Below are 12,165 nucleotides of genomic sequence, written 5' to 3' on the forward strand. Positions count from 1 at the left end.
TTCATTAGACGCTACCGAAGCAACAACTTACCTCGTTCGCAGTTATCGTTAATATCCTATCAAGATCTTCGACCAGTTCTCCGAACATTGGCCTCTCGTTTGGCTGATAGCTCCAGCAATCTCTCATCAGCATGTATCTGTAATTTAACATCCCATATATATTGATAATCCCAATACTCTAGGGTGTGTACTTCGAAAATGATAGAGAAGTCGAATGTGCTTACATTTCGATAGAGCAGCAAGGTGGCTTCTCCATTCGGTGACCAGTTCTCAGTAAGTGGAATAGCTTCTCCACTGACGGTACGGACGGATAGGGGGTGCCACCCAGCGTCATGATCTCCCACAACAGAATTCCGTACGACCACCTGCGAAATAGAGTAAAATGATTCTTTGATATCTCGCTTAACGACGCGACGTTTGCGTGTATTGTTTAGTGTTGGTCAACATTTTATTCGGATACAGTATTCTCTCCGCACCTGTCGCAAAGGTCTCTACCGCAACTGTTAACATTTTATCCCCACCTAATGTGTTACGAATAAAGAATAATTTATTCGAATAATTGTTTTAGAGAAATATTTATTTGGAACAATTTGAATAATGTGCAACTCTGGTCTCGTTGACGTTCGATGGAAATTACTTACACGTCGGACTGAGTGGTGTAGACCCGATGGAAAAGAGCCTCCGGCGCCATCCATTTCACCGGTAACCGTCCATCCGTGGTCTTCCTATAGTAATCGTGGCAGTGAATGTCTCTGGCAAGACCGAAGTCAGCAATTTTCAGGACGTACTCGTCGCTGACGAGAACGTTCCTGGCGGCCAGGTCTCTGTGAATGCACCTTCTACTCGCCAGGTATTCCATGCCTCTGGCTACTTGATACGCGAAAGAGACTAGGTCCTTTTGCGTCAGGGTCTTCTTCTCCTTGGAATCCTGACCTATCGTTGGCTCGTAGCCTGAAGACGGTCTATGATCCCGGAGGAAATCCCGTAGGTTCCCATGAGGAGCGAATTCCACCACCACGTACAATGGCCCTCCTTGCGTGCAGGCGCCTAGCAGATTGATTATGTTCACGTGCTTCCCGATCATCTTCATCATCTCCATTTCGGACACTAGGTCCATCATCTCTGCGTCCGTGTGACCCTCTGTAACAAATTTATAGATTGATCACATTCTGCGTTTGAGTCCGTTTGATGAAGATTCAACATATTTGACTTTGTCTGAAGTTGTTTGGATGGTTCGAACATACTAGAGTCGTGGATGTGCGAAGTGTGAAGCTGTTTGAAGATGTTCGATACATATTTCAAAATACCAAGATGCTTTACAAGTGACGAACGATGTACAAAGACGTTTGAAAAGATGTTCGAAGCTGTTCGAAGATGTCTGACGAGCATGTGTCGAAAGCTTACCTTTCAACATTTTCACAGCCACGACGCTGGGTATTCCAGGCTTGCCAGTGTTAGTCTGCGCCCTGATAACTTTGCCAAAGGCGCCCTCGCCAAGAGTATTGCCTAAAGCCAAGTTTTCCCTGGGCAACTCCCACGCACTGTCCACAGGAAGCTCGTACTCGGATATGCTGCCTCCGTTGCTGTCCTCGGCGACAACCGTCGATTTCTGTTTCTCGATCTTCACCACAGGCATCAGCAACGGCTCTTGAACGTTCTGCGCGTTCACCAGGTTCTGCTTTTCCACGATCACTTTTTTGGTCCATTGGGTGACTACCGCGGCTCTTGCAGTCTCGATTGCTAGCAGCTTCTTCATCTTCTCGCGTTTCAGACGATGGAAAATGTAGATCACTACTACGACGCCCACTGCGAAGAAGATGAACAGTACCGCCGCGAGAATGTTCACCAGAATCTGGGGCTTCGCTGGGATCGGCACTAGGTTCTCCAGGGCTGGAAAAATGCGATTAATGTTCGTTCATAACGATGTCTACCAATTATAAAACTCATCTGTCTGATACTTACAGTCGACAACCTGAAGATAGGCGCTGCTGAAGGTCTCTCCCAAATTGTTCTGAGCAATACAAGTGTACCAGCCCTCATCTTTCTCGGTCACGTTGTATAAAATCAGCAGTTCAGGGTTCTGCGTATCCACTCCAGACTAAAGTCACAGAATTCCAAACGAAATTATTATTGTATTTCTTCACGAACGATTGGATCGCATTAGAAAGTTAGGGTTTAAGCAGAAAAATAGTTAGCAGTATACTAGGACACTCGAGGACGATGAGATCTTGAGCAACTAATTCTGTTTCGATGAATCTCATTGGACTGAGATTTCAAACACAATGAATTGGAAGATCGTATTTATTTAGACAGACGTTTCATTAACGACAGAGGATGCAGATAGGGGTAACTCGGAGAAGCGACAGAATATCATGCAAGTAGTTCTACGTGCCCACCTTGACCTCCACCCGGAAACTTTGATTGGTTTTGTTGACAGTGTCGAAAGAAGTGTGATAACCGTGATACCATTCGAGGTGACGGTGTGCGTTGGAGAGGACCTTGCAGGTCATCGTCACGTTGCTGCCGATCACTACAGTTGCATTTCTCGGCGCCCAGGTCAGTATCGGCCGATGTTTCACGCTCTCTATAGGAAAAAATAGACCCAACCACCGTTTTTACCGAAGCTCGAGAATCGTAACGAGAAAAGAAAGTTGGGAAATCATCCCTTCAAGATCGAATTTATTAACACTAAACCTACAATCTTCCTTCCACTCTGGAAATGATAATAAATAAATTCAATCGTGCAACACATTACTAGTATGCTTTTAACGGTCGGTAGGTTTAGTGTTAATTAAATCGGAAAACTCAAATGTTTAGCTTTCTTTCAAACGAAGATGAATTCGATCTCGGGGAACATCCACGCGATCGTAAAGACAGACCTGCACCTTAGCCTTAGAGGATTACTGGAGAACTGTTAATGCTAGAACTACCAAGCACTTCTATAATTAACGGACTGCGGATTTGATGAATTTATGACAAAAGTGCGTATCATCTAAAAGAAGAAACAAATTTTTCTTTGGTTCCATCTAAATGATGCAGAGGTTTTTTCTTTTTCATAAAGATCCGCAATCTAATATAATTAAAATCAATCCTCGTACATTCCTCAGGAATAATTGCAGAGACCCCAGAACAAAACCATTTTCTCGTCCATAGATTTACAGAGAGAAATGGAATCTTGGTTTATATTGGATTATAACACAAAACCATTTTCGGTTATAAACATAATTACTTTGCTAATAAATGGAATGAAGATATCGAAAGTAACCGAACGAATTTTTGTTGCGATTCAATGTATCTATCTGATGGGAGAATTTTTACCCTGAGGAACGTATAATAGTGAGAGACCAGTCGAGTTTAGCAGTCTCTTGGTTGTTCTAGCATTTATCACGATGTTATTAAAACACAAAGTGCAAGATCGATGGTAGTCACAGTCATCGGAAGTCCACCGGACACCACCTGAAAATTATAGTACACGAGAGAAATCGTTCAGCTCCTCCACCATATTATCATGGTTAGTCACTGTGTTTAACGGGAGTGCAACAGAGAAGCGCCACCGGAATCCCCGTGTTGTCTATGATTGATAGTGTGTGTTTTCGAAATTGGTCGTATGGACATAGTGACCTCGACGAGGATACAGGCAAGAACCTCCACCAACGAACGGTTTACAATGCCGCCTGTACCTGCACCAGAGTCCCGTTCGGCACGTTCTTCTCGTTGCCCGGGTACTCGGCCGTTTTCAGCCATTGTATGAACGGCTCGAGATCAGACATGATCGGACACTTGAAGATCACCGTGCTGTTCACCAGCGCCGTCATGTTCTTTGGGAAATCCTCCTTGATGTACGGCTTGTGCGGAAAACGCTCTACAGATGCGTTCAACGGTTAGCGGACCCGATCAAGGCTAGGCTAGGTCGCAACGTATGCAATTCTCATTGAAAGTTGTTGCAGTGAATTACAGTAATGTTCGGACACTTAAAAAAGGACTGATAACTATCAAGTTTTATTACCAATTACCACAAGACTAGTACTTGATTGGAACAATTGTGTCAGAACTAAACAAGTTCGAATCAACGTCAAAATGCATAGACATTTTGTACATTGCAACCTAGCTTCAGCTGTCCTAGACATCAGCCAAAATCTTGCTGAAAATCCTTAATCTAAAGAAGCATCAATGACGTATCACAGTGCTGTCCAAGGCAACTAATACTCTAAACGGTGCCATACAACTATTTACCTAAAATCTTTAATTCCTGACGATCTCTGATTCTGCAGCAGCTGCCATTCTTTGCTAAAAAGTCTAGAGACCTAAGCAGGTTCCATTTTCGTGGACAGCACCGATACATAACGTCTTAACGAAAGATGACTCTGCTCACCGACAATCTCGACCTTCCAAGTCCGATTGATGCACCCCAGTATATTGCACACCACGCAAGTATAGTTCCCACTGTCTTCGGGGACCAGGTCCTCCAATTTGATGGTCCACTTGGTTATCGTAAAGACACCCAAGGTTCTTTTCGGTATATCGTTGTTCTTGTACCAGGTGATGTTGGGTACAGGGTTGCCAAAACTTGGACACCTTAGACGGAGCATGTTGCCGGCTGGTTTTGCGATCACAGGACCCATATCGATGCTCTTGTTGTTGAACGATGGTGCTCGTTTCGGGACGGTATTGTTATGCTCGCCTGCGTTTTCGTTTTCAAGGTCGCTGTCCACGGTGTCGCTGTCATGGTGCAACGACCGAGTTTCTGGCACATCTGAAGAAAATGATGGAGGATGTCAGTACTCGGAAAGTTGAACTGGAGATTGCTGATTAGTACTTGGGGACCTTTAGGATAGAATATCGTGTGCGGAGCTTATGCTTAGATTGTGGTGAACTTGAAGAGTCGATAGCAGATGAAAAGTTGAACTCGAGTTAGGAAGTTAAGGAGTTAGGATTGTTAATAAATAGTTTGAAGAAAGGAGCTAACTTCTCTCTTCGATTTCCAGCTCGTTCGTTTCCTCTTCGGCTCGATGGGCTCCCAGCACGGGGCCCAGTTTATCGACGTCGCTTTGATAGCCGTCGTTCTGCAACTGCTCAATTCGTATCGTCACATTCCGCCATTCGGCCGTCGCGTTCGATTCGACCAGGCAAGCGTACGAGCTCGCGTCTTCGGGTTCGATATACTTGAATTTCAAGGTCTGCTTGATCAGCCGTACCCTTGGCCCCGATGCCTGGAGTACTTTGTTATCCTTGTACCAGGTCGTTTTCCCGTTCATCGAACATCGCAGGATCAGCTTCTCGCCGAGCGGCACCACCACCACTTCGTCATGCTCCAAATCTGAGAAAAACAATTTCCAAAAATTAATTTCATCCACAAATAATCTACTATCTCCCGAACTCTTTGCTTAAAAGCCTTGCGAATTTCGTTTTCAATTTTGTTAAAAGATAATTAACCCTCCGACGGCAGAGTCTGGGTACCTTTAAAAATATGTTTTCATGTAGGGGGTCAATATTATAAAGTATAATGCGTATTTAAACTGACAATTGCAGGCTAGTGGTGGGATGGATAATTTAAAAATATTCTTATTGAGCAGGTGGTAAGGAATCTTTATATTTTAATAGAGAGGAAGGAAAAATTGTTTACAACTACTAGCAGAAATTTTTATTGTTAATGAAAATTAGTGGAAAATATAACAGGAGCCCGGTTACGATAAAATTTTAATTGTACCAGTGTCTGAAGTACTAAAATTTATTATTTAGTAATTATTTCGACCGCTGGAGTGACTTGAACGTGTAAAATATAATTTATTCTCACGACGCATCATTAGATGCTCCATTATATTTGCCGTATAAATATAAAAGATTGATAGACTATGCAATATTGAAGTGGGTTTTCATGTGGTAAGTTGTCACTAAATACTAGCTAGATTTATCGATCTATGTGAATGTTTTATGAGCACGTCCATTTATTTCGAACGATTTCGCTTTCGTAAAAAGGAAAAACCGGGATCTTAACGACTGTATCTGACATCACGAAGATAAACCGAAGTAGCCGTCGCTTGGCAAACGTTCGCCTCTTCTAATTCGATTCTTCCGCGAATCGTTGTTGCGATACACCCTGAAATCCACGCGGAGGAAACGTCTGCCACACGACTCTGTGTTCCAACGTCGAATTAAAGACGCATTGGAATCGCCGTGAAAAACTTGATATACGTATCCGTTCTCTTTTTCTGATTCGACACACCCATTTATTAAAAACCATTTGAAAAGGAGCTTGTATTATGATCCTCGTCCAGTAATTAAATCGCTGTTAAGGTAATCGGTGCAATCGGATGCAGTGATCATCAATTTTATTTGATCATTTAAATTTTCAATGAACACCATATCCTCTCGCAACAAGTTTGTAAGCATTGTATACAGTAGACACAATTCTAACGGTAGGAAAATATTCAAGTTTCTCTTGCACTCCGCATTCATAAAATACGAACAAATGTATATGTTAATACCGAGTATTTTACAATTTTTTTAAATGTGTATGGTCTATGGCTAGAGACTTTTTAATTAATGGATCAGCAACAACAATTTCAATTGTGAACCAACAAACAGCGTCAAACCAAATAACAAGTAATTAGTTATTTTCGCAACATTTTCTAGCCGATTACTAGCGTCTATAGTTGGCCTACGAGGATAAACGACTACCGGAAGACATCGAGCGTGTCCGTTATGCGTTTGGCTTTCGAATCGAAATCGTCTGGCGAATAGAATTCATTCGATGAATCTGGCGAGCGTCGTGCACGCACGTGACGCACCGGCACCGCGCGCGTGTCCGAAAAAAGAAGCGTGAACGGAACGGAACTTGCGGCGAAAGACAATAAACTCGATCGACTTCCGTCGGGAGTAGCACTCCGGGACAATCGGTCAATTGTGCGGGCTGCTAAGGATGTTTAAACACCGGATTAAGAGAGGGCAACATGGAAGATCTGGGGAGACCGAGGATGGAAATTAAAACGGCTGCAAAGGAGGACTCTCGGGGAACTACCGAGACTCCCGGAAATCGTGGGCGAGCTGGAATTCAGTCTTGTGTCCGATTAGATGATAAATACACGTCTCTCTGTGCTAATTACACAAAACGGAGAGTTCACGACGTTTGCGACCGTATGGAAATCAGCCTGGTACTCGTCGCAGTCGGTTTAATCCGCGAAAAGACTGGAGAAACAAATCTTATATTTTCAAGTTTATTATATTCAATTTCAGAGAACTATACAACTATTACTAATACACAGGGTGTATCTCGTAGCATGAAAGTAGCACGAAAAAATTATTCAAACAGATGTTGCAGGTTTCTAAGGGGACATCCAGTCCTTGTAATCTGTTTTTTGTTACTTTTCTAATTTTTCGGAGTTTCGGAGACATTTAAAGTGGCAGCATTTTTTAGAAAAACTCATGAAATAAAATGACGGAATAAAATGTACGATGGATTATGAAACTAGAACAAGTTCAATTAGTATTTCTACAGATTTGATTTCTGTTTCCGCTTCGCTTGTTCTGCACCGATTTACATATGCTGTGGTATTCTTTCGGTTAGCGGTTTTACAGTTGAATAAAAAAGGTCGAACCTGGCCAGGCGAGTGTACCAACTGCAATCGGGTGCGCAAACCATGAGCAGAGCAGAGAGAACACCCTCGACAGGCTTCTAAATTTAGTCTGACGCGTTCTGTCGACGAGGAAGACGCGAATCGAGGGGCCAGGAGGGCGAGACGATTCCAGATGGAACGTCGGAAGGGACAGTGTCGCGATTCGTTTCTGGCCGGGGGCCAAATGGCGACACCTCGATGCCGAATTCATGAATGGACCTCGAAAATGAGTCTCCATGGCTCCGGCTGTTAGACTTTCCTCTCGCGATGTCCTCGTCCTGAGGGTCAAGTTGGTCTTGAGGCTTTTACAAGTGATGACTCTTGTTTTGGAGAGTAGAATGTATTCTAATTGTGTTTATAATGATCGCTAAATTCACTAGCGGAGGGTTACGAATTAATGTGTGCAGCTGATGTATGCCAAGGAGTTGATCAAACGAAAAAGGGTATAGAAAAATTGTAGGAAGCATTTTTGTCTCTCTATTTTCGTGGGGAACGAACGGCGCGGCAGTAGGACGAATACTTACATATTTCGTTCCAAAAAGCAAATAGCCGAGACAGGCAAGGAGAATGTTAGCCCGATTCGTTCGGGGGAGCGTCGGCCATTAGCTAATGGCGAGTCTCCCTCGTTTGACAACGCGACCGAGCTGCTGGTCGTTTATTTACTCGTGTCTTCTGTCTTTTCACCGTTGCTATTCTCCGTGGTGGGTCGACTTTTCTCCTGTTTTCTCTTTGTCGACCCGGGATCAAAGAGTGGTCCAGCTACCTGTTTACGCGGGGCCGGAATTCGAATTTCAATTTGGCTTCTTTGAGTCCTTCGAACGAGGAAACTCGATGGCTGCCAAGCGATGACGCAATTCAAATTACGATATAGCGAAGTTTCATGTGTTTACGTTATCTCCTTGGTAAAATTAATTTTTGTGGAAAATATTCTGCCAAGGATTTATTCTAGAAAATAATACTTGCTGGTACGAGATGATATACATAGTATATCCATTTATCTAAATCTACAAGAATCTACAAGAACTAATTATATAGGGAAAAATAGCTTATTTAACATAGCTATTAAGATAAACCTATATTGGCCAATCATCAGGCTCGCGTATCCAGCTTCTAGAGTAGCGAACAAATTATGCGCGTGCTTTCCTAAATAACGAAATGTCAGTGGTTTACTTTGTCTCCGGTATATGTATATCTGAGATGAAACTTTTATTGAACACCTCGAACCATTTAACAATTCACACGATTTACAATACTCTCGAAACTACGTCTGCCCACTTTGACTGTCGAATTTGCTTCGCGAATTTTCTGTCTCATTCTCTCGTCTTTCCTCATTCGACCTATCACTCGTTCTGTTTACTCACTCGCTCACTCTCATTCGCCAACTTCCTTTTTCACTCATTCACATATACATACACCACAAAGATATCGACACACGATTTTAATAAATCCTTGTCCATGAATGGTTGTTAATAACTAAAAGAAAACGAGTGAGCGTGTTACCGGTCGTAAGTCAGTACGTGAAGAAAAAGTACTCCACTCCGGCAATCTTTTTTCCTGGCGAAATATAGTTAGTATCTATTTGGAATGTCTTTGGAGTGTAACCCGCGTCGTTCTGCCTGGCAGCCAGCGGATACAGCGAACGCGCGATAATGATTTACGCGAAACAGAGGACTAGAAAAGTGGACAGTCGTCGTCGACCAGTCCAATTAATCCTCCACGGGAGTTGCACGCTGGTTTAGATAGTCGTTCCTTCGTGATTTATGAACGCCAGTTTTCACCTTATTCAGGGGCTATCCGGCGCCGCAATTATTGACTGGCACTATGGACACTCGCGGTGTTCCGCGATCTGGTCCATTATGTTGCATTTGCAATTTAACGACAGTGAAATGATTAAAATTAGAACATATCTGCAGTAAAAGTAGTTCAGTCTAAAACGATGTGCAGTGAGTCGCAATGAAACTATTCAAATTACAACACATTTCTAGTTGTAACCAAAATAGTTCAGTCTAAAATGACGTGCAATGAATCACAATGGAATCATTAAAAATAGAACGTGTTTGTATTTGCAACCGAAATAGTTCAGTCTAAAACGATCCACGCACAACACTATTTATTCTAAACTTGGTAAGAAGTCGAATCTGTATCATTTGCAAGAGACTGAAGCTAGAGAGACGTTTAATTCTTATTTTAATAATTTGAACAAGTTTTTCACTGTTTTAAATGGCATAGTTTGCTGTAAATTAATAAAATCCGCAGTCTACTAATTAGTTCGGATAACCGTCCAGCTACTTGTACAGTAATTCAGCACTGTAAATTCCTGGTTTGGGACCACTGAGGTGAGAAAGCTGTCGATAATACTGAGGAATGGACACACGCGACCGGGCTCCGAGGCACGGGGCATTAATCCCGTCCAATAAATCTCCGACGATCGTCGGAAAAAGGTCCGCGATGTGTTCCCGTGTGTTCGGGCTTGTCGGGAATAGCACGCGCCGCTCGTAAATTAATTTCAAAGTTTTCGCGCGAATAGCAAGCGGAGAGCGGCTTCCGCGAGGCGGTCGTGACCGGTTCTCAAAATATTTTCCGCAGCGAGAGCCGGTCCAATTTAGAATCGTGCGCACCGAAAATCGATCGAGAAACGGCTGGATCGCTCCCTGTTGCTTTGGGAACGCTTCGAAGAAAAGTTTGACAGACTTATCCAAAACGTGCGACTCTCTTTCGCTCTCTGAACTTCGCAGAATTACCATTTACCATGAAAATCATAATTTTCTTAGAATCTTCTCACGGTGCAATTTGCAACACAATCATAAAAAGCATCTATATTTGAACGCCTTTTGCTGCTCCAATTGCCTTGACGCAGATATCCGAAATACACAAAGCAGTAAAAAATAAAATTTGATGCCGTCTATATGATTTAATTTGTAATAAACAGTTACTCGGAGAATTTTGAAGTGGTCATTAAAAATAAATATTTTTACAGTTTACGAAGGGTTGAAAGGTGGATGAAAAATTTAATTAGTATCGTGATCGAAAAACGTTTCATTTGCATGAAAAATAGGGGCGGCACCAAGTAGACCAAGTAGAGATATTTTTACCATTTTTAAATGTGGAGTAGAAAATAAAAGAACACCCAGTGGTAATTTAGAAGGGAGAACGAAGGATTGATGCAGGTGTAGAAGCATAGAAGATGGATTGCCTGAAAAGTGTGCCAAAAGTATTTCGACTATAGACTATAGACCGGTGACCTAACAATAATGGCACACGTGTTCAGCCTCCACCTAACCTTTACGGATTTAACGACGTGTACGTATATTGTTCACTAGTCGGACCCAATTAAAGTTAAAAAATAAAGTGATCCTAAAATCTCTAATTCTTTTTCTTGTTAGTGTTGTAAGATGCTCTTCTTCGCACTGTGGTCATTTATAAAATTGGAACATAATTTGATTTCAAGCGTAAAACATATCTTACAATAATGGCGTCAGGAAATTTTCGGAGGCTTCTGTTTTAGGCAGCAAGAGTTTATGGTCGCCGGCTTTAGCATCGAAATATTATTTTTATAGTTGTACAAGATACGCTGCCAAAAACGATGCAGACTCTATAATATTACACCGAAGCGAATGCTGCGCAGACCGCAGGCCCGAAGTGTAAAAGAAACAATCAAAATCGATAGAGTTTACGCGATCCCCGCGATTTCCAGGCACTCCGTGGCTATGTTTAGAAACGGCATAGCATTTCGTTAGACGCGGAGTCTGACCAGTGCACCTTGGCAACTATTTTAATGAAGTGAAAACAAACCCACCAATTAATCAACTCGAATTCAACGTGTACAGAACTTTTCTATTTTAAATGTTCCTGTGCAAATGACAGCGTGTTTATCCCGACTACAACTGTTTCTTTCCTGATATCTAGCTGTGCATGTAATTAGTCACTTCGTTGACCCCTGTAATTGTTGGTTTTCACAGTTTATTGGCAGTTCTTCCTAGATCTCAAATGTCTCGCTTCTAAATTCAAACTTATTTGAACGTTCGATATCGATCAACCACCATCTTTATATTCGTCATTTTTAAATAAAGCTAATTTATACAAATTATTGGGTTGGCAAGAAAGTAATTTCGGTATTTTAAGGTGAAACAAAAGCTAATTTTTCTATTCAAGCATCGAACTTTAATCAGTAAAATATTTTCCATTTTGTTCGTTGATCTTTTGCCATCTTTCTGGTAGCTAAATTCGCTTTTTTATTTCACCTTAAAATATCGAAATTACTTTCTTGCCAACCCAATAATTATGGTACTTTACATAAAGGTTAATTCATTTTTAAGACAATTCATTTGCAATGAACGCTGAGATGACGTATTTCAACTCTCAGGATGAAAATACACCTATTTTTTCTTTTCAACAAATTGTCAAACTTTTGATTTCTTTCTGTTTGCGTTGTCAGATATACTCTATTAAAATAATTCGTCGATTTAAACCATAGCACAATCAACTGGAAAGAAGCAAAAACACAGAAAGCGGCGAAATACCAGCAAGATCTTTTGGGGTTGAGGAAATATTC

At 41.9% G+C, this 12,165-nt stretch overlaps 2 protein-coding genes across 6 annotated transcripts in view; one reads left to right on the forward strand and one right to left on the reverse strand.

Annotated features, from left to right (window-relative positions):
* The window catches only part of Srp72 (signal recognition particle 72), a 58,299-nt gene that overhangs the window by 18,429 nt on the left and 27,705 nt on the right, over positions 1 to 12,165 (forward strand). The window lies entirely within an intron of this gene.
* The window catches only part of LOC143216574 (fibroblast growth factor receptor homolog 1), a 72,644-nt gene that overhangs the window by 236 nt on the left and 60,243 nt on the right, over positions 1 to 12,165 (reverse strand). For 4 of the 5 annotated variants that reach the window (XM_076439751.1, XM_076439746.1, XM_076439749.1 and 1 more), the window contains 8 exons: positions 4,967 to 5,317; positions 4,373 to 4,753; positions 2,397 to 2,584; positions 1,963 to 2,098; positions 1,405 to 1,890; positions 642 to 1,140; positions 225 to 365; positions 32 to 137 (listed from right to left, as the gene is read on the reverse strand). In XM_076439751.1, coding sequence (XP_076295866.1) covers positions 32 to 137; positions 225 to 365; positions 642 to 1,140; positions 1,405 to 1,890; positions 1,963 to 2,098; positions 2,397 to 2,584; positions 4,373 to 4,753; positions 4,967 to 5,255 — 2,226 coding nt within the window. In that variant the 5' untranslated portion in view covers positions 5,256 to 5,317. Of the gene's footprint in view, positions 1 to 31; positions 138 to 224; positions 366 to 641; positions 1,141 to 1,404; positions 1,891 to 1,962; positions 2,099 to 2,396; positions 2,585 to 3,680; positions 3,863 to 4,372; positions 4,754 to 4,966; positions 5,318 to 12,165 lie in introns of all 5 variants that reach the window. The other variant, XM_076439750.1, reaches the window with a different exon arrangement.

This window comes from Lasioglossum baleicum, chromosome 15 (genome assembly GCF_051020765.1).
Source record: "Lasioglossum baleicum chromosome 15, iyLasBale1, whole genome shotgun sequence".
NCBI classification, from domain to species: domain Eukaryota; kingdom Metazoa; phylum Arthropoda; class Insecta; order Hymenoptera; family Halictidae; genus Lasioglossum; species Lasioglossum baleicum.